Consider the following 20,468-nt stretch of genomic DNA (forward strand, 5'->3'; position numbering starts at 1 on the left):
CAGTCAGCACAGAGCCCGACGCGGGGCTCGAACCCACGAACCGCGAGATCATGACCTAAGCGAAAGTCGGACGCTTAACCGACTAAGCCACCCAGGCGCCCCCATTGCTTTTTAACTCAAAAGGTCTTCATGACAAAGTGGCCCCTCTTGGGGCGGCCTGCCTTTGGCCCCTATAGGGTCTAGGGGAGAATCCGTTCCTTGCGCTTTCCAGTGTCCAGAGTCAGCCTGCGTTCCTTGGCTCTTAGCCACGTCGCTCTGACTTCTTCTGCTTCTGTTCCCATTTCCACTTCTCTGACTCTATTCCTCCTGCCTCCCTCTTATGAGGACCCAGGTGATTACCTTGGATCTTTCCTGGTAATCCAGGATAACTTCCACATCTCAAGATACTTAATGATACTGACAATGTCGCTTTTGCTCTATAAGGTACCATAGTCACAGGTCTGTGGGGATGAGGGCATAGAAACCTCTGGGTGGGGGGGACCACTATTCTGCTCCCCACACTGAGGTACAGGAGCTCTGAGAGCTACAGAAAGACCGGCGAAACCCTCTGGGCCACAGATCTGGACTGGCACTAGCCGTGGCCGCCGTGAGTAGGTCATCAGGTTCTAGAAAAGAACATAGAAGCCAGAACAGGCTCTCTTCATCTCCAGCTCAGCCTGGTTTCCAAAACCTGCTTGGTCCCCGAGGAAGTGAGATACCACAGGTTCCCCTATCGGTTACTGACATTTCGTCTCTTAACATTAACTCAGGTAATGACATTGACCTCTTCTGTGCCGGGGGATGTTTTGAGAGTTCCATGAAGGTCAGCTCATTTCCCGTCAACAACAGGAACAGCGCCACCACCAGCAACCACGCCACAAGGTACGCACTATTGTCATTTCCACTGGACAGATGAGGAAACTGAGGCACAGAGAAGTTAAGGAACGTTCCCGAGGCCACACAGCTAGGCTTTGAAAGGGCTACGCTCTTCTGTAGTGAGGCCGGCCTGGATCATTACACGGCATTCTTATCCCAGTTTCCCACACTGTTGGTGTCCAGAGCACACGCTCCTCCTCTTCCTGGGAGATTTCCTGAATTTTCCCAGAGGACTGGGAAGGAGACTTGAGGGGAGAGAGCCACCTTGTGGCGAGAGAGGGAATCCTAGAGCCTGGCCCCGTTCTCCATGTGTTCTCTCCACTGGGCCGGCCCTGCTTTCTGGTGTTTCAGGTCTTGAAAGTACTGACATACCAGTCATTTATTCTATTTTATTTAAAATTTTTAAAAATTTTAACTTTTTTTTTTTAAATGTTTATTTATTTCTAGGAGACAGAGAGAGAGACAGCGTGAGCAGGGGAGGGTCAGAGAAAGAGGGAGTCACAGACTGAAACAGGCTCCAGGCTCTGAGCTGGCAGTCAGCACAGAGCCCGACGCGGGGCTCGAACCCACGAACCGTGAGATCATGACCTAAGCGAAAGTCGGACGCTTAACCAACTAAGCCACCCAGGCGCCCCAAAAATTTTAACTTTTTAATTGGGGTATAACTTAGAGCACAAAGCTCAAGGATTGTAGGTATATATGTATACATGTACATACATATGTATACATATGTGTAACTACCACCTAGGCCAAGATACAGAATATTCTTTTTCTTTAATTTTGTGTGTTTATTTTGAGAGAGAGCAAGTGTGGGTGAGGGAGGGGCAGAGAGAGGGAGAGAGAGAATCAGAAGCAGGCTCCACACACTGTCACTGTGGAGCCTGAGGTGGGGCTCGAGCCCACAAACCACGCGATCATGACCTGAGCTGAAATCAAGAGCGGAAAACCCACTGAGCCCCCCAGGCGCCCCTAGAATATTCTCATATTCTAGAAGATTCCCTCACGCCCCCTCCTAGTCAACACCGCCCAGAGCTAACCACCTTCTGAATTCTCTCACCACGAATTGAGTTTGCTTGTTCCTGATCTGTGTATAAAAGGAATCCTACAATTATGTACCCTTCTGTCTCTGGCTTTGCTCACTCAACATTATGCCGCGAGGGTCCATGCTGTCGTTGCATATGTATTGTTTAAAAATTGCTTTTAAAAATTGCTGCGAAGCAATTCATTTTATGAGTATACCACATTTACTTCCCAAGTCTGGTGGTGGGTGGGCATTCGGCTGTTTCTAGTTTTCAGCTATTATGAACAGAGCTGCCGTGAGCATTCTTGTGTGTGGACATAGGCAGTCACTTTTCTTGGGTATAGACCCGGAAGTGGAATTGGTAGGTCATAAGGCACACACGTGCAGTCTTGGTAGGTGCTGCCAAACGGTTGTTCCGAAGGGCATACTGGTGTTTTTGATTCCGTGATGTTAAGGATTTCGGTATTTTGAAAAGAGCCAGAAATTGGAGTCGTTTGTCCTAAGATGTCTCCAGAAAATCAAACTCTGCTTTAAAAGTTTGTCTTGAACAAAGTGTGCTCATCTCTGCCTATTGCCTTCCCTTGTTTGCAAAGCTGCCAAAGTAGCTTATTGTTTAGTTTGCATTTAGTGGGTTTCTGGGAAGAGAGAGTGCACATTTTCTTCCGGTCTCCCAGCACACTAGATGATTTACGGGTGAGGCTGTGCTCCAAGGGGCTGGATCCATTGCAGACACTGACCCCAGCGTCACCCATCACAGACTCTAGCTCCAAAGAGTCTCATTTACATAGACTGTTGGGCTAAGACCCTGCCTCTCTTCCCTTAGGATAATTTTTTTTTTTTAAATCAAGACTTTTGGGATGCCTGGGTGGCTCAGTCAGTTAAGTGTCTGACTTCTGCTCAGGCCGTGATTACAGTTTGTGGGTTCATGTCCTGCATTGGGCTCTCTGCTGTCAGCATGGAGCCTGCTTAGGATCCTCTGCCCCCCTTCTGCCCCTCCCCCACTCACGTTCTCTTTCAAAAATAAACATTAAAAAAAAATCAAGACTTTCTTTCCAAATTATCCCATTGGGACCTAACACCTGTTTGAGCCCTGGAGGAATAGGGCAGTGGCCGAGGACGCTGTATAGAAGATACTAGTGACCAAAGTCATTGAATATTTACTGGGCACTTATTCTCTTCTAGATACTTTATAATCATGGGGCTACATGATTATAGGAGGGAACAGAACAGACAGAAATCAGGCCCGTGTGAGGCTTGTTTTAAGGAGGGAGACAGTAATATAAACAAGTATGATCTATGATGGCAATAAGTACAAAAGGGAAAAAAATATGGGGAAGAGGGAGTGTCTGCATGGGTAGAGAGAGGATGGTTGCAATTTTAAATAGTGGGGGGGGGTCAGAAAAGGCCTCATTGAGAAGGGGACATTTGTGTAAAGACCTGAAGGAGGTGGCATTGTAGACCAGAAGGAGCAGTAAGTGCAAATGTCCTGAGGTGGGAGCATGCCTGGTGCATTGGAGGAACAGGAAGGCGGCCGGTGTGACCTGAGTGGCCCAAAGGATGTGACTTAGGAGATGAAGTCAGAGAGATAAGGGAGTGCGGCAGAGAGTGTAAGACCTTGTAGGCCATTATACGAACTTTGACTTTAACTCTGAGTGAGAGGAAGAGCCATTGTAAGGTTTTGAGAAGAGGTTTCAAAAATTATTTTAATGTGTGTTTATTTTTGAGAGAGAGAGCGAGCACAATGGGGGGAGGGGCAGAGAGAGAGGGAGACACAGAATCTGAAGCAGGCTCCAGGCTTTGAGCTGTCAGCACAGAGCCCTGTGTGGTGGGGGTGTTGAACTTGTGAACTGCAAGATCATGATCTGAGCGGAAGTCAGACGCTTAACTGAGCCGTCCAGGTGCCCCAGAGAAGAGGTTTTAGACTCATTTCTTTTTTTTTTTTTTTTTTCAAAGTTCTTTTCTTTATTTTTTTATTTCTAGGAGAGAGAGAGAGAGACAGCGTGAGCAGGGGAGGGTCAGAGAGAGAGGGAGTCACAGACTGAAACAGGCTCCAGGCTCTGAGCTGGCAGTCAGCACAGAGCCCGACGCGGGGCTCGAACCCACGAACCGCGAGATCATGACCCAAGCGAAAGTCGGACGCTTAACCGACTAAGCCACCCAGGCGCCCCTAGACTCATTTCTTAAAAGGATCCTTCTGGATGCTTTGTTGAGAACAGAATGGGGTTGGGGGAGGGCAATGGCCAAAGCATGGAGACATTGACTATTGCAATAATCAAGGTGGGAAAAGTGGTGTGTGGGGGGCGAAGCAGAGGCAGTGAGAAATGGTCAGATTCTAGAGGAATTTTGAATATCTGTGGGATATGCCAATGGATTGAATATAGCATAGGAGAGGAAGAGAAGATGATTAAGCATAACTCCAATGTTGTGGTCTGAGTAGCGCACTGAAAAAAAACTTTTTATTACGGGCAGTTTCACACATGTACATAAGTAGACAAAAGTAGTGTGGGAAACCCCATGTAACTACCCACAAGCTTCAATAATTATCACCTTATGGTCCATTTCATTTTCTCCATGCCCCACCCATTCTCTGTCCCATACGATATTGAAGCAAGCCTCAGTCTTTTTTTCATTAAATATGTAAACCCTTCAGGATATGCCTTCAAGGAGATACACTTCCCCTTTTTAAACTAAACATGGCACCAAAAAAATGTATTATTCCTGTTAACAGTTGACCCTCTCGCAGAGTCTCGATCGTGCCACAGGGAAAATCAAGTAAGGCTGTTTGAGGCGATCTCTTCATAGCAGGAAACTGGTTAGGCTTACGCAAGGATTGTGACAGAATAGTTCAGGATTAGGGGCACCTGGGTGGCCCAGTTGGCTAAGCGTCTTGATCTCGACTAAGGTCATGATCTCATGGTTTGTGAGTTTGAGCCCCGCATCGGGCTCTGTGATAATGGCACGGAACCTGCCAGGGATTCTCTCTCTCCTTCTCTCTGCCCCTCTGCCGATAGTGGGGTTTCTCTCTCTCTCCCTCTCTCTCTAAATAAGTAAATAAACTTAAAAAAAAAGTTTAGGATTAGACCCCACAACAAAATGGGGGCCTTGAAACAGTCTCAATAAGCAAGCTATTGTCCGATAAGTGAGCTTTTTCCTTCTAGGCAATACTTTCTTGGAACAAACCATTGTCGCGTTGAAATACATGATTTTAGTTCTTACATCTAATAGAGTTTAAAATACCTAATATGGTTAAATAGCCAGTCGATTAATGGATTTGCTTTTCAGTCTCCAAAAAATATTTTTCCTGGTTTTTCAAGTCAGGCTCCAAGTGAGGTCCACACACTTGTTTTTGTATGTTTAAGTCTCTTGTAAGTTATAGCTTCTCATCTTTTTTTCTTCCCTCTAAACGTAATTTTTTTTTACAAAGTCAGGTCATTGTCTTCCAGAGTTCCCACAGTCTGGATTTTGCTGACTGTGTACATTTGGTGTCACTTAACCCATTCCTTTGCCCCACAAATGCCCTTTAACTTGATAGAGCTGTTGATCTAAGCTTACAAAAATATGACAAACAGGGACACTTGGGTGGCTCGGCCGGTTAAGTGGCCGACTCTTGATTTTGGCTCAGGTTATGATCCTGTGGTTTATGAGATCGAGCCCCACCTCAGGCTCCAACTGACAGCATTGAACTGGCTTGGGATTCTCTCTTGCTGCACCCCCACCCCGGCCCCACACACACAGGTTCCCTCTTTCTCTCAAAATAAATAAATAAAGGGCGCCTGGGTGGCTCAGTAGTTAAGCGTCCGACTTAGGCTCAGGCCATAATCTCACGGTTTGTGAGTTTGAGCCCTGCGTCGGGCTCTGTGCTGAGGGCTCAGAGCCTGGAGCCTGCTTCAGGTTCTGGGTCTCCCTCTCTGCCCCTCCCCAGCTTGCATTCTGCGTCTGTCTGTCTGTCTCTCTCTCTCTCAATAATAAATAAACATTAAAAAAACTTAAAAACAAAAACAAATTGTAACCAAGAGAGCAGATGGGGGAGGTGGCTAAACTGTCAAAGTAGACCTTAAATCAAAAGGTTACGAGAGACAAAGTTTCCAAAGGTTCGAAACAGCAAGAAAATGTAACCAGGGCATGTCTCACTTCTTGTGCTTTGCTTTATTACACTTCTCAGATACCGTGCTTTGTTTTTGTTTTTGTCTTACAAATGTAATGTTTGTGACAACCTTACATAAAGCTCAGCTTTATGTCTCTGTGTCACATGTTGGTAATTCTCACAATATTTCAGACTTTTTCATTATTATTCTATTTGGTGTGGGAATCTGATCAGTAATTACAACTTGCTGAAAGCTCAAATGATGATTAGCAGTTTTTAGCAATAAATAATTTTTTCAAGTTATTTATTTATTTTAGATAGGGAGAGTGGGGGAGGGGCAGAGAGAGAGAAACAGAAAGAGAGAATCCCAAGCAGGCTCCCTACTGCCAATGAGGCTGATGCAGGACTCAAACTCATGAACTGTGAGATCATAACCTGAGCTGAAATCAGGAGTCAGATGCTTAACCAACTGAGCCACCCCGGCGCCCCAGTAATAAATAACTTTTTAAAAATTTTTCTTATGTTTATTTATTTATTTATTTATTTGAGACAGAGAGAGAGAGAGAGAGAGAGCAGGGGAGGGGCAGGGAGAGAGACAGACAGACAGAATCACAAGCAGGCTCCATACCATCAGCACAGAGCCCGATATGGGGCTCGAACTCACAAACTGTGAGATCATAATCTGAGCTGAAACCAATAGTCAGATACTTAATTGACCGAGCCGCCCAGGTGCCCCCAAAAAATCACTTTTAAATTAATGTATATACCTTGCATTTTTTAGACATAATGCTTTGGTACACTTAATAGACTATTCTGTAAACATAACTTTTACATGTCCTAGGAAACCAGAAAATTCATTTATCATTTGACATATTTTATTGTGATACCCGTTTTATTGCAGCGGTCTGGAACCAAATCTGCGCGATCTCTGAGGTGTGCCTGTGAGGTTACATTTACAGGTACCAGGAGTTAGAACTAGAGCATATATTTTGAGGGGGATACAATTTAACCCTTTAACCTCTATCTCACTCCACATATAAGCATTAACTCAAAATGATAGTCACAAAAGGCCACACCAGGTATGATTCTATCGATAGGCAATGTACAAATAGGTTTTCATGGTTCCTAGGAGTTGGGGATGTGAGAGGAATGGAGAATGACTACTGATGGGTACAGATTTCTTTCTGGGTTGATGAAAATGTGCTAGAATTAGGTAGTGGTAATGGCTGCACAACTGTAAATATACTAAAAACCATTGGGCTGTATACCTCAAGTGAGTGAATTGTGATGCTATGTCAATTACATCTCCATAAACTTGTTACAAGAAAATAGTTCATTCCTTTTTACTGCTGAGTAATATTCCACGTAAAGATAAACTACAATCCATTTATCCATTCACCTCTTGACATTTGGGTTGTATATAGGTTGTGGCTATTACAAATTAAGCTGTTATGAACATTTGGGTAAAAGTCTTTTTTTTTTTTTTTTTTTTTTTAGGAGAGAGAGAGAGACAGCGTGAACAGGGGAGGGTCAGAGAGAGAGTGGGATACAGAATCTGAAGCAGGCTCCAGGCTCCAAGCTGTCAGCACAGAGACTGACGCAGGATTTGAACTTACCAACTGTGAGATTATGACCTGAGCCAAAGTCAGATGCTTAACCCCCTGAGCCACCCAGGCGCCCCTAATNTTTTTCTAGGAGAGAGAGAGAGACAGCGTGAACAGGGGAGGGTCAGAGAGAGAGTGGGATACAGAATCTGAAGCAGGCTCCAGGCTCTGAGCTGGCAGTCAGCACAGAGCCTGATGCGGGGCTCGAATCCACGAGCCATGAGATCATGACCTGAGCCGAGGTCGGACGCTTAACCGACTAAGCCACCCAGGCGCCCCGGGTAAAAGTCTTTTTAGGGACACATGTTGTCATTTCTCCTAGGTGAGTACCTAGGAGTTGAATGGCTGGATCAGGGGCTCCTGGGTGGCTCAATTGGTTCAGTATCCAACTTCGGCTCAGGTCATGATCTCCTGTTCCATGGGTTCAAGCCCTGTGTCAGGCTCTGTGCTGACAGCTCAGAGCCTGGAGCCTGCTTCAGATTCTGTGTCTCCCTCTCTCTCTGCCCCTCCTCTGCTCGTGTTCTGTTTCTCTCTCTCTCAAAAATAAACATTAAAAAAGTTTGAAAAAAAGAAATGTGGGCAAGTCCAAATTAGGGTGAGTGTAAAATACTACATTTTTAAGACTTAGTATGACAAGAACACAAAACATCTCATTAAATTTTTATATTGATTACGTGTAGAAATGGCAATATTCTGGATATATTCAGCGAAATAAAATTGATCTCTTCTCCACAGTTTTGCCAGTTCAAGAATGTTAGGTAAGCATAATTGTATACTATGTGAGCTTTTGAGATTGACTTTTTCCACTCCGCATAATGCCTTTGAGATCCACCTAAGTTGTTGTGTGGATCTGTAGTTCCTTTTTAATCACTGAGGTTGTTTTAACATCTACCTATTAGAAGATAGTTTGGCTTTACAAGCAAAGCTTCAGTGATCAATCATGTACAGGATTTGGGAGGAGCAGAAGTTTTCCTTTCTCTGGGATAAGAGCCGGCAATTCTTTCAGTCTTTGTGTCATGGATTTATGTCATGTCAGGGACATACGTCTTTAATAGTTACATCCTTGTGATGAATTGACTTGTTTTTCATATGAGACGACCTTTTTTATCCTTGATAGTGTTCTCTGGCATGAAATGCCCTTTGCTAAGAGTACAATAGCCATGCCAGCTTTCTTGTAACTGATAGGAGCATGGACATGGTGAATTTTTTTTTATAGTATTTTTTTTAAATGTTTTATTTATTTCTAGGACAGAGAGAGAGAGACAGCGTGAGCAGGAGGGGGTCAGAGAGAGAGGGAGTCACAGACTGAAACAGGCTCCAGGCTCAGAGCTGGCAGTCAGCACAGAGCCCGACGCGGGGCTCGAACCCATGAACCGAACCGCGAGATCATGACCTAAGCGAAAGTCGGACGCTTAACCGACTAAGCCACCCAGGCGCCCCTTGGACATGGTGAATTTTATCTTGTTTGGTGCTAAATATTTTTGTCTACCTGTATGTCTTCTTGAGCCTTGCTCTAGAATTCAGTTTAGCCATTTGGAAACAGTTTGATACTTTTGGGTCTTGCTTTTATGATGTGTTAGGCAGGTCTGGAACAGTGCTTGCCTGGGACTAATTATTTCTCTTACTTAGGCAAGAGGTTCTGGAGTCCAGTGCCCACTTGGGTTATGAATATTTCAGTTCTGGCAACAGTCATTATTCCCTGCCCTGTGTGAGTGCCAGGACTCATGTCTAATCCGTTCAGGAAGTTTTTACCCAGTCCTGGTAGTTTTCTCACACGTATGTGATGATCAGCACTCAGCTGCATGGTCAAGGGGGACCCTCTGCTGGTCTCCAGGGTTCTCTCTCTATGCTGTTCTTTCCACAGTGCCTTCTGTCCTGCAAACTCTAGCTGGCCTTAGATTCTGAGTTCCGGATTATCCTCAGCTCAGACAGGATGCCAGGCACTCCCTGAGTTCTCGCTCCTTGTACCAGGGCCTGAAAACTCTCTCAAGATAGAAAGTTGGTGGGGCTCCTGAGTGGCTCAGTCGGTGAAGTGTCCAACTTTGGCTCCGGTCATGATCTCACGGTTCGTGGGTTCGAGCCCCGCGTCGGGCTCTGTGCTGACAGCCAGCTCAGAGCCTGGAGCCTCCTTCACATTCTGTGTCTCCATTTCTCTTTGCCTCTCTCCCACCCCTACTCTCTTTTTCTTTCTCTCTCCCTCTAAAATAAACATTAAAAATTTTTTAAAAAGAAAATTATTATTTCATGCATTTTCTCTGCTTTTTTGGTTGTTTTATCTAGAAAGATGAATCCAGTCCCTCTTACTCCATTTGAGGTAGAAGTAAAAGTGTATCATTTAATCATTTTGCTTCTCTCCTTCCTGTATCATTGTATTTGCAATGATTTCCTGCAGACAGTTTATGGTCAATTCATGTTGTTAATCTATTCTGATTACTGATCTTTTAATAATAGGTCTCCTATAATTTTAACTTACTGGTCTTTTATAGTAATTGGTCTTTAATAATTGGCCTTATGTGGTATTTCTAGTAATGGCTCAAGGGCGTATAATATTCATATTTAACTTTTCACAATCTCTTTAGAATCAGAATTTTACCATTTCAAGTATAATGTAGAAATTTTGCCACCATAGTCTATTACCCTCTTCCTTTATATTATAGTTGTTAAATGTGGGAGGCATTTAATTGACATTTCAAGGTTGGTACAGTATTTTCTTTCTTTCTTTTTTTTTTTTTTTTTACTTTAATAGGCCCTTTCATCTTCATTTTCTTATTTTTATTTTTTAAGTATAATTTATTTTCTAATTGGCTAACTTACAGTGTGTAAAGTGTGTTCTTGGTTTTGGGGGTAGATTCCCATGGTTCGTTGCTTACATACAACACCCAGTGCTCATCCCAACAAGTGTCCTCCTTAGTGCCCAACACCCATTTCCCCCCTCGCCCACCCCCCCATCCACCCTCAGTTTGTTCTCTGTATTTAAGAGCCTCTTATGGTTTGCCCCCCTCCCTCTCTGTTTGTAACTATTTTTCCCCTTCCCCTCCCCCATGGTCTTCTGGTCAGTTTCTCAAGGTCCACACCTGAGTGAAAGCGTATGATGTCTGTCTTTCTCTGACTGACTTATTTCACTCAGCATCATACCTTCCAGTTCCATCCACGTTGCTGCAAATGGCAGGATTTCATTCTTTAGCATTGCCAAGTCGTATTCCATGGTAAAGTGTATTCAATGGAATTGTGACAGTGAGAAGGACAGAAAGAAAAAGGTCATTCGAGGGGAGGTGGTTAAGGAATGAGAGCCAGGTACTGAGTAGTAACAGAAAGAATAGAAAGAAGGGAGTGGGCAAGGGTGAAGTTATAAACTGATGAAGGGATTTTTAAAAAATTGTTTTTCAAAAAAATTTTTTAATGTTTTTTATTTATTTCTGAGAGACAGAGAGAGAGAGAGAGAGAGAGCATGAGCAGGGGAGGGGCAGAGAAAGGGAGACACAGAATCTGAAGCAGGGTCCAGGCTCGGAGCTGTCAGTACAGAGCCCGATGCGGGGCTCCAACCCATGAACTGTGAGATCATGACTTGAGTCGAAGTCGGACACTTAACCGACTGAGCCACCCAGGCGCCCTGGGATTTTTTTTTTAATTAAAATTTTTTCTTTAATGTTTATTTTTGAGCGAGCAAGAGAGAGAAAGTACTTGAGAGTGGGGGAGAGGCAGAGAGAGGGAGACAGAGGGTCCGAAGTGGACTTCACACTGACAGCAGAGAGCCCAATGTGGGGCTCAAACTCACCACCCACGAGATAATGACCTGAGCCAAAGTCACGCTTAACCGCCTGAGCCACCCAGGTGCCCCTGGGTGAAGGGCCTTTTAAAGGGAATTGGTTGATGCTCACAACAAGGAAAAGTAGCATGTGAGCGTGTGATGCTGAAGGCATAGAAGCAAAGGCATAGGAACACCAAGAAATATCGAGATATTACAAAGTGTTCCGCATGTTCAGTGGAAGGTGAAATAGAAATGGATGCAAGAAAGTCCTGCTGGTTCAGAGAAGGGAGCCGTTCATAGCTGAGCAAGCTGGGGTAGCTTCCCGAGGCCACCACTGGCTCTGAGAGCAGAGACGTGGAGGAGAACGTCTGTCAAAGACCAGGAGATTTTACTGAGTTGAGAAGCAGCCAGTTGACTCACTGGGGACAGTGGGAAAGAACAGGATGGACTGGAATCTGGCAGACCACCAAACACAACGTTAATTTTCTTGGTATGATAGTCCCCTCCTCCATCTCTACTCTAACTTGTCAAGAAATGGCAATTTAAGGAAGGACCGAAAAACAAACTGTTACCGTGTTACGTTTGTGCTTTTCTTTCTTTCTTTCTTTCTTTCTTTCTTTCTTTCTTTCTTTCTTTCTTTCTTTCTTTCTTTCTTTCTTTCTTACAGCTTTATGGAGGTGTGATTGACGTACGGTATAGTGCGTATATTTAGAGCAAACCACATACCCCTTGATGATTTTTGACCTATGTAGACCTTGAGAAGCTTTACTATCACCACAGTCAAGATTAGGAGCACATCTACCACTCCAGAAGTTTCTTAGGCTCCTGACGCTCCGCAGTGGGACTTGAGAGCTGTTGGGAGAGGCCCTGATGCAGCTGTAGGGGTTGACAGAGCCGAGAGGACCCGCGTGGATGCCCATCAGTGCCCAGACAGGTTTGGAGGTTCCCCGTGGACACCAGCAGGAATGGAAGCCAGCTGCCAGCCATCCACAAGAACTTGGCCATGAGCAGCTCCGAGGCAAAAACTAGACTGTCACCTCCTTCCCACCAGGCCTGTAGCCAAGCCCTGGGTGAGGAGAGTGGAAAGGGAGAGAGCTCTGAATTGACTGAGCTGAAATTGGAAGTGACCAGAGAAAACACTGAGGTGGCTGAGTTTATTCAAACTGATTAAGTTTTGGGGCGCCTGGGTGGCTCCATCAGTTGAGCATCCAACCTCGGCTCAGGTCATGATCTCATGGTCCATGAGTTCGAGAACCGTGTCAGGCTCTGTGCTGACAGCTCAGAGCCTGGAATTTGCTTCAGATCCTGTGTCTCCCCCTCTCTCTGCTCTTCCCCTGCTTACACTCTCTCTCTTTCAAAAGAAATAAACATAACAATAGAAATATTTTTTAAAAACCCACACTGGTTAAGTTTCTGCCTACCATTGGGTTGGATGAGGGATTGTTATAAACAAAGGTATCAAAAAAATAATATATTGAGTATTTTTATATTATGTATATTTACATAAATATATTATTGGAAAGTTTGCTGAGAAATTTGCCCATGCTGCCTGAAGTCCTTTGCCATATGATACCTATAATTTTCAAAATGCCAGAATAATCCACAGGCCAACTTTTAGAAAATTGTATCATTCTTCTATTCACTCAGGGATTTCTCCTGTAACGTCTTAAGCCATTGTCCTATGAGAAACATCTCCTTGGCCTTTTTGTTGTTTGTTTATTCATGTATTTTTTGTCCTAGATGGCATTTACCAGTGGCTCTGAATGCTTTTTGTTTCAGAAACTCTCAAGTCCCTTCATTAACAAATTTCGTGCTTTCTCCCGCAAACTGGCAAACTGATACAATGGGGAACTGGAGGCCTAGGGACAAAGGTAAAGGATTAGCTGGAGTGGGGCTCTAACTCAAAAAGAGTTGGTTTAGAACTAGAGAACTTTCTAGAAAGAACTTGGCAGGCCTGTACTCTGGCCAAACTCCCCTGTCCTTTGTGTGTGGGGGTCAGTTGTTTGCGTGAAGTCTCCTTCCACCCCTGGTGCAATTGACTATATCAATTAAGCCTCGATAAAGCTATTTAGATAAGACAATAAATATCTGTTCCTCCTTACCCTCACCCCACATTTTACTTTTCTTTATAAGCTCCTATGTCATTGGAGTCTTTTATAATAAGATGGGTTTTATGTGTTGTTAATAAATAAACAAGCGTGAGAAGCTAAAAACAAAACTTCCCCCCAAGAGTCCCAGGCCCCCAGCCCTCATACCCAGCTGGCCCCCAGCTGCCTCCTGGGTTCCCTCTGTCCGCTGAGGATGTAGGACATAGGCAGCAGAGAAGGGCAGGGATGATGTAAAGGGGCAAGAGATAGGACATAGGAGAGAGGGCCCATGGGGCGCCTGGGTGGCTCAGTCGGTTAAGCGTCCGACTTCGGCTCAGGTCATGATCTCACGGTTCGTGGGTTCGGGCCCCATGTCGGGCTCTGTGCTGACACCTAGCTCAGAGCCTAGAGCCTGTTTCAGATTCTGTGTCTCCCTCTCTCTCTGCCCCTCCCCCGCTCATGTTGTCTCTCTCTCAGAAATAAATAAAACATTAAAAAATTAAAAAAAAAAAAAAAGGAGAGAGGGCCTGTTATATAATGGGAGAATTTGGAGTCTGATTTTTCAAATTCTGCTATACCTCCCAGGGAAACGTTAGAACCAAAATGGCCAACTATGGCCATAAGGAGGCTGGGAGCGCTCTGGGGGAGGCTGCCGCTGACCTCTTGCCCGCCCTCCAAGAGAAGGTGACCGATAAAACAAAAGCAAAACCAGACTTGAGGTCAACATATCGAAGTTCTGGTCTTGCTTTGCCCAAAGCTACGGCCACGTGAGAAACTCACGAAAGCTTTCCAGCTCCCTGCCTCCCTTTCTGCAAAATGTGTGGGGTGGAGACGATGAATTTCAAGGGCCCTTTCAGCACTAAAATTCCACTTCTAGCCTTGCGTTATGCATAAATCACAGCAGAAACTTTATTAGAAATACAAAATACAACCGCAAGAACTCTTCTTTTCTTCAAATCTCAACTTGTTGACGACCAGCCGTCAGAAGGCTCCCACTCAAAAGACGTATCTCGGAATCCAGGACCGGAAGCGTCTCCTCGGGAACGACGGACAAGTTATTGCAGTAACAGCAGTAGCAGCAGCAGCTCTAACCTCCAAACTGAAACAGGAAGCCGGGTGGCCCCATTTTCAGTCTTCCGGGGTTGAAGGAGAAACTGGTACGGACAGACTTCCTTCACCCACATGGGTCCTATGGTAAAGACCCCAGCCATCAGCCCGCAACCGGTAATGGACGTACAACCTTTGATCTCCAGAAAAGAATTGATGCCTCCTGTGGAACAAGAAAGGGTGGGGGAGCACACAGATGTTTTAGGAAATCAGACAGGAATCGTTTCCTCCCTCATTCTTAGAACCCCGAGTATCAGAACTTCTTGGGATCCACTCAGATGTCTGGTTTTCTAGCCTCTGAAAACCACCAGACGTTCAGCTTACCTCCATGGATCTGAAGTCTTCCTTCGTAGCACTGAATTGTGTCATTGGGACAGGGAAGAGAAGGAGCAGCTGGACAGGCCCCCAGAGCCACACAGGTTGGGCAGGAGAGGGGTACTACCGACGTACTGGGAGCTGGAGGGGGAAACAGAGGGACAGTCGGGGTGTGTCCAGCCTCTGGACTTGTCTCTTCTTGCTTCCCTCCCTTTCCCAAGTCTTTGCTGCTGACACCGCAGCCGTCCCCACCTGTCACCGCAACCTCCCCCCACCCTCCAACCCCCCACGCTTTGCTGCTCAAATTGATCTTCTGTGCTGTCAGCACCCATCCAACATGACTTCCAAACTGTGTGCTTGCGTGTGGAGACAGAGATGAAAAGGACACGGTGCCTGCCATCAAGGGCCCTTGTCTAGAAGGACGTGTCAGGGATTATAATGCGTCGCAGTAGGCACTGCGTCCAAAGTGTGATGACAAAGGAATGGAGGAGAGCCTAACTCCTCGGAAGAATCTGCTGAGTATTTTCACAGAGCAGACCCCAGAGTTGAGGTGAAGGGTGAACAGAGGTGAGCTGCGTGAAAGTGGGGGGTGGATGCGGTAGCAAAGGAACCGGCCAGGACAAAGGCCTGGAGGTGGGAGCCGTCTGGGTGGACTTTGGGGGCTGGGAGGCCCCGCAGGGTTGGCGTGCAGTTCGTAGGCACAGGAGGGTGGCCCTGTCTTTATGGCCAGTATCTATTCTGGTTGGGCCAGTACCATATCTACGCTTAAGCATTTTGAATACCAGCTCTCCCCCCCCACCCCCCACCCCTGCCCCGCTGGAGCACAGTAAACAGGGAGGGGAGAAAAGGAAGTGAGCCCCAGATTGCTATAGGCTCCTGGCCACATCGGGAAACTGGGGAAGCCATAACTGCCAGACTGATTAGGCCACATGGCCCTGCTCAGAAACCTCCGCGGACACTTTATTGCTTAATAAATACAAAAGCCATGGGGCGCCTGGGTGGCCCAGTTGGTTAAGCGTCCAACTTCAGCTCAGGTCAGGATCTCATGGTTCCTGAGGTCGAGCCCCCCCCCCCCCCCCCCCCCCCCCCCCCCCGCCCTCCGTCCAGCACTGTGCTGACAGCTCTGAGCCTGGAGCCTGCTTTGGATTCTGTGTCTCCCTCTCTCTCTGCCCCTCCTCCCCTTGCACTCTGTCTCTGTCTCTCAAAAATAAATAAGCAGTAAAAAAAATTAAATAAACACAAAAGCCAACTTATACCCCAGCCTTCGTTGACGTCCCAGTGCGCCAAGCAGCATTTAGACCCCAAGGTAATCGTTTAGAAAAAGCCAGGCAGAAGGTCTGAGGTTCTTTTGTGTGTGTGTCCCCCCCCCCCGCCCCCCAAGGGCCTAGGCCAAATAAAAACACAAAGAAAGGAGGCGAACGATCTTTTCAGGGGCTCAGAGAGTTTCTCGGAGTCCCCATCTCTCACCTCTGGAGGCTTCTAGGGTCTCTTCCAGCCTCCAGAGTTCCTGAAGGTCTTCTCTGCTGTTGCACAAGGAATCATCACAGTAGCTAGAGTAGGAGACTGTGATAATGCCTGGGGGCGGGGAGTGCTGGACATACGTCACCGCCTGCGTCCCATCAGCGATGCAGCCCTTAGTGGCCAAAACTGCGGTCTTGGTCCCTGTTGGGGGGGGGAGGGGAGGGAAGAAAAAGGAGGATGGGCCTGAAGTTTGGGGGAGAGGGAGGGGAACAGCATCGACCTGGACATACTCACCCCTCCTCTCGCCCTTTCTCATTTTACCTGCTTTAACCATCAGAAGGGATTCCTGGCAGAATGACCCGCTCTCACAACTCTCAACCTTCTCCGTGGTCCAGTTAAACACACTGCTTGGAACCTCTTCTATACTGGTGGACACACCCTTGTGACAGTACAAGTTCTGCACTGCTGGGGAGAAGGGGAGACCAAGGTGAGTGCCTGCCCTCCTGGGGGGGGGGGGGTGGCGTCAGCCCTCCGTCACCAGAGACCAACCCTCCGTGAACTCTCCCCGGACGCCCGCCATTCTTACAAGCCAAGGAGGGGGCTCCCAGGAGGAGGAGGAACAGCAAACTCTGGACCCGATGGGTCCCCATGGCGTCCCTGAGAGAGGGCTGGAAGAGCGGCTCAGGATCTGTGATGTGACACAGAAGAGGGGACTTTTCAGCCTCACAGAATGAGACTGCAGGGACCTTCTGCTAAGTTCAGACACTTCTGCACCACAGAAGACCGTGACCTCCACAGTCGGTGTGTCCCGATCGAGCCTGCAGGCTTGTGCAACGTAACACGTTCGCGGCGCCTCGGTTTCCACAGCTGCAACTCTCCAACCCAAACACCTGTTTCCCGAAGGCAGAGGACGTCAACAACCCGGGACCCGCCAACCTCGGGACCCTGGAGTCCGGCCCAGAGGCCCCTGCCGCCACGCACTTGGGAGGCCGGGTTCAAACCTATGTTCTCCCAAGGCCCGGGATTCTCAGCCCCCAGCCCCAGCCGCCCAAAATCGAATTCTGAGATCCCCACCCTGTTCTATCTAGGGGTCCAGGGGTTCGGGTTCCAGCCACTGCCATTTTCCGCAGGGCCCCCAGCCTCCCTTCCTCTCAGGCCCAGGCGTCCTGGCGCCCAGCCTCCTCTTTCTTCAGGACCCAGGGTCCCCAGCTCTCCTTTTCTCCTTAAGGGACCCAAATTCCACCTGGCTTTTGGATAATCTCACAAGAATCTTAACGGAGTTGAAGGAACGGCCTAGAACGGCTCTCCCGCTTCACTTGGCCTTCGCTTCTTCTCTCAGAGACACGGAAGGCGGGGCCAGCTTTGCCCAACGGGTCACTCGAAGCCCCATTGGCCAATGTGAACGCATCTAATGAGCTCATTGGATGAACCCCAAGGAAGGCCGCACCCCATTGGCTCCGGAGAAGTCTCTTCCCGGCAGGGTTGGAAGGCACGCGCGCAAGATGGCGAGTGTCAAGCGAGCCACGGGGAGGGCCCGGGGCCTTAGCCGGTGTTTGTAGCACCAGGCGTGCAAGGCAGGGTGGGCAGCGCGTCCCCAAGTGGCTTCGTTGACCCTTTTCTCTCGTTGGGCCATGGAGTCTCTGCTTCTCCAGCCAGGCCATGAGGTCAAACCCTTGGCCATCACCCACTGGACTACTCTCCCTGTCCAAATGGCCTCCCATGTACCCAGTCTGGCTTCTGCCCCAGCACCTACCCTGTGGCCATGGTCACTGGGAGGCAACTTGACCTCGTCACCTTCACTTGCAGTGGTTCCCGCCCAGCCCGGGCGCCTCCCTCCGATCGCATCACGGCACCGCACCCCCTCCGTGGCCTTTTCTGGAAGGCTGAAGAGAGAAATGCAGGCTTCAGACTTCTTTCCCACATCCTTGAATGTATGCATGAGCTTAAACGATGAGGGTACAGGTTGCCGTTAGGGCCGACCCGCGTGGCCGCGCCACTGCCGCGAATAAGACGTTGCCGTTCGTTCAGATTTCTTGTTCATGGCTGAAAATTCTATTTCGTCTATCTGTAAGCTTTCCAGATGTGTATGTAACAGGAAGCAAAGGTGCCCTTTGTGTGTTTTCAGACTTGGTGCTGTTTCCGTGAGTGCTGTGGTGTAAATGAATATTTATTTTGAGTAGAGAAAATACCACAATGAAAACTAAAAAAAACTAGAAATAGTGAATACAAATATTAAGAGAAAGCGATTTAGCTAGATTAGGAAGACTATTATGACCTTTTAGAAACCACCGAAAAATTTTTTCAAATATTTATTTTTGAGAGAGAAAGAGATTGGGGGGAGGGGTAGAGAGAGAGACACAGAGGATCCAAAGCGGGGCTCCACGCTGCAAAGCAGCAAGCCCAATGCGGGGCTCCACCTCTCCAACCCCGCGACTGTGAGATCAGCACATGAACTGAAGTCAGATGCTTAATCTGCCAATCCTCAGGCACCCCCCAAAATGTTTTGTTTTCTTTTCTATTTTATTTATTTTTATTTATTTATTTTTTAAAAATGTTTTTATTTATTTCTAGGAGAGAGAGAGAGAGACAGTGTGAGCAGGGGAGGATCAGAGAGAGAGGGAGTCACAGACTCTGAAACAGGCTCCAGGCTCTGAGCTGGCAGTCAGCACAGAGCCCGACGCGGGGCTCGAACCCACGAACCGCGAGATCATGACCTAAGCAAAAGTCGGACACTTAACCGACTAAGCCACCCAGGTGCCCCTATTTTATTTATTTTTAATGTTTTATTTATTTTTGAGAGAGACAGAGCATGAGCGGGGGAGGGGCAGAGAAAGAGGGAGACACAGAATCTGAAGCAGGCTCCAGGCTCTGAGCTGTCAGCACAGAGCCTGACGCAGGGCTCAAACTCACAAATGGTGAGATCATGACCTGAGCTGGAGTCAGATGCTTAACCGACTGAGCCACCCAGGCACCCCTTCAAAGATTAATCCAGGACCAAAAAAAAGCTGCAATTAGGCTATAGCATAGCTCTAATTATTTCATGTTTTAACATTCAAAACACTAAGAATAGGCATGTGATTCATGGGATGAGAAATAATTAGGTGTCCGATGCCTTTAAGCCCTGGACTACAGGATGGGAGGGGTAGGGAACATTAGGAGGCGGGAAAGGATACAGCACTTTACAGCAGGGCCGTGACCGGTCCCAGCCTTGCCCCAGCAACCAGTCCCCAGGGGGTAGAGCCCACAGATTTCAGGGGAGGGGTGTCCAGGCTCCCCGGGAGCCTGGCTATTCTGTCCACACTGTCTGGTTGATTCTGGAACCTTTGGCAGTTCTTAGAGTAACCGAAGGGACCGTCTTTTTTTTTTTTTTTTTTAATATTTTTATTTATTTCTAGGAGAGAGAGAGAGAGACAGCGTGAGCAGGGGAGGGTCAGAGAGAGAGGGAGACACAGACTCTGAAATAGGCTCCAGGCTCTGAGCTGGCAGTCAGCACAGAGCCGGACGCGGGGCCCGAACCCACGAACCGCAAGATCATGACCTAAGCAAAAGTCGGTCGCTTAACCGACTAAGCCACCCAGGCGCCCCCTGAAGGGACCGTCTTGATTGATGCCTCTTAACAAGGAGCAGACTCACGGGACAGACAGTCTTTAGTGCTCACTGTGGTTTTGATCCTGCCTCAAGAGCAAAGGGAAAAGATAGCAAGATACTCACTTCAAACACTGGGTCCCTGATGCCTCGCCCCTAGTTTTCTCATCTCTCAGGAATCTGTGGGTCCCTGTTCCCAGACCTCTCCTTCCTCAGGCCCAGGAGTCCTGCCCCCAGCCTACTGTCATCTGGACCCAGAAATCCAAGTCACAACCCACCTCAACTCTCAGCATCTACATGTAACATGAAATAAGATACCCTTTGTGTACTTTCAGGATTGGTACTATTTCTGGAAGTAAAGCTATTTTAGAGAGAGAGAAAGAGAGAGAGGGAATGGGGAAGGGCCAGAGGGAGACGGAGAGAGAATCTTTAGAAGGCCCCACACCAGCATGGAGCCTGATGCAGGGCTCAATCCCACGAGCCTGGGATCATGACCTGAACCAAAATCATGAGTCAGATGCTCAACCAACTGAGCCACCCAGGTGCCCCATGAATATATATTAAGAACTTTCAACTGGGGACAGTTAATATTCAATATGAT

General features: G+C 47.3%; 2 protein-coding genes across 11 annotated transcripts in view; one reads left to right on the forward strand and one right to left on the reverse strand.

Moving 5' to 3' along the window:
• The window catches only part of LYPD3 (LY6/PLAUR domain containing 3), a 60,044-nt gene that overhangs the window by 24,318 nt on the left and 15,258 nt on the right, over positions 1–20,468 (forward strand). For 5 of the 8 annotated variants that reach the window (XM_039246424.1, XM_039246441.1, XM_039246450.1 and 2 more), the window contains exon 2: positions 750–861. The gene's annotated coding sequence lies outside the window, so the exon portion shown is untranslated. Of the gene's footprint in view, positions 1–749; positions 862–13,091; positions 13,174–16,619; positions 16,770–16,871; positions 16,963–18,057; positions 18,214–20,468 lie in introns of those variants that run through there. The other 3 variants (XR_005530877.1, XR_005530878.1, XM_039246432.1) reach the window with 3 other exon arrangements.
• TEX101 (testis expressed 101) lies at positions 14,279–17,778 on the reverse strand. 3 transcript variants are annotated; one of them, XM_039246522.1, is made up of 6 exons: positions 17,547–17,778; positions 16,869–16,970; positions 16,604–16,744; positions 16,289–16,483; positions 14,831–14,962; positions 14,279–14,669 (listed from the first exon to the last, which is right to left on the reverse strand). In XM_039246522.1, exons 2-6 carry the CDS (start codon positions 16,930–16,932, stop codon positions 14,455–14,457), a joined length of 747 nt encoding a protein of 248 aa, XP_039102453.1. In that variant the 5' UTR covers positions 16,933–16,970; positions 17,547–17,778; the 3' UTR covers positions 14,279–14,454. The 3 variants fall into 3 exon arrangements, with proteins under 3 accessions (XP_039102453.1, XP_039102439.1, XP_039102448.1); XM_039246508.1 differs by having other exon boundaries at positions 16,604–16,747; XM_039246517.1 differs by having other exon boundaries at positions 16,604–16,747; positions 17,526–17,590.

Source organism: Hyaena hyaena, unplaced genomic scaffold (assembly GCF_003009895.1).
Source record: "Hyaena hyaena isolate Hyena2069 unplaced genomic scaffold, ASM300989v1 scaffold_9, whole genome shotgun sequence".
NCBI lineage: Eukaryota > Metazoa > Chordata > Mammalia > Carnivora > Hyaenidae > Hyaena > Hyaena hyaena.

Excerpts from the sequence above, each read along its gene's own strand:
- TEX101 (XM_039246508.1), bottom strand. The coding sequence starts at position 16,932 with ATGGGGACCCATCGGGTCCAGAGTTTGCTGTTCCTCCTCCTCCTGGGA. Across the intron at positions 16,484-16,603 it reads CCTTCTGATGGTTAAAGCAG|GGACCAAGACCGCAGTTTTG; the intron begins GTAAAATGAGAA and ends CCCCCCCAACAG. Across the intron at positions 14,670-14,830 it reads AAGACTTCAGATCCATGGAG|GAGGCATCAATTCTTTTCTG; the intron begins GTAAGCTGAACG and ends CTTGTTCCACAG.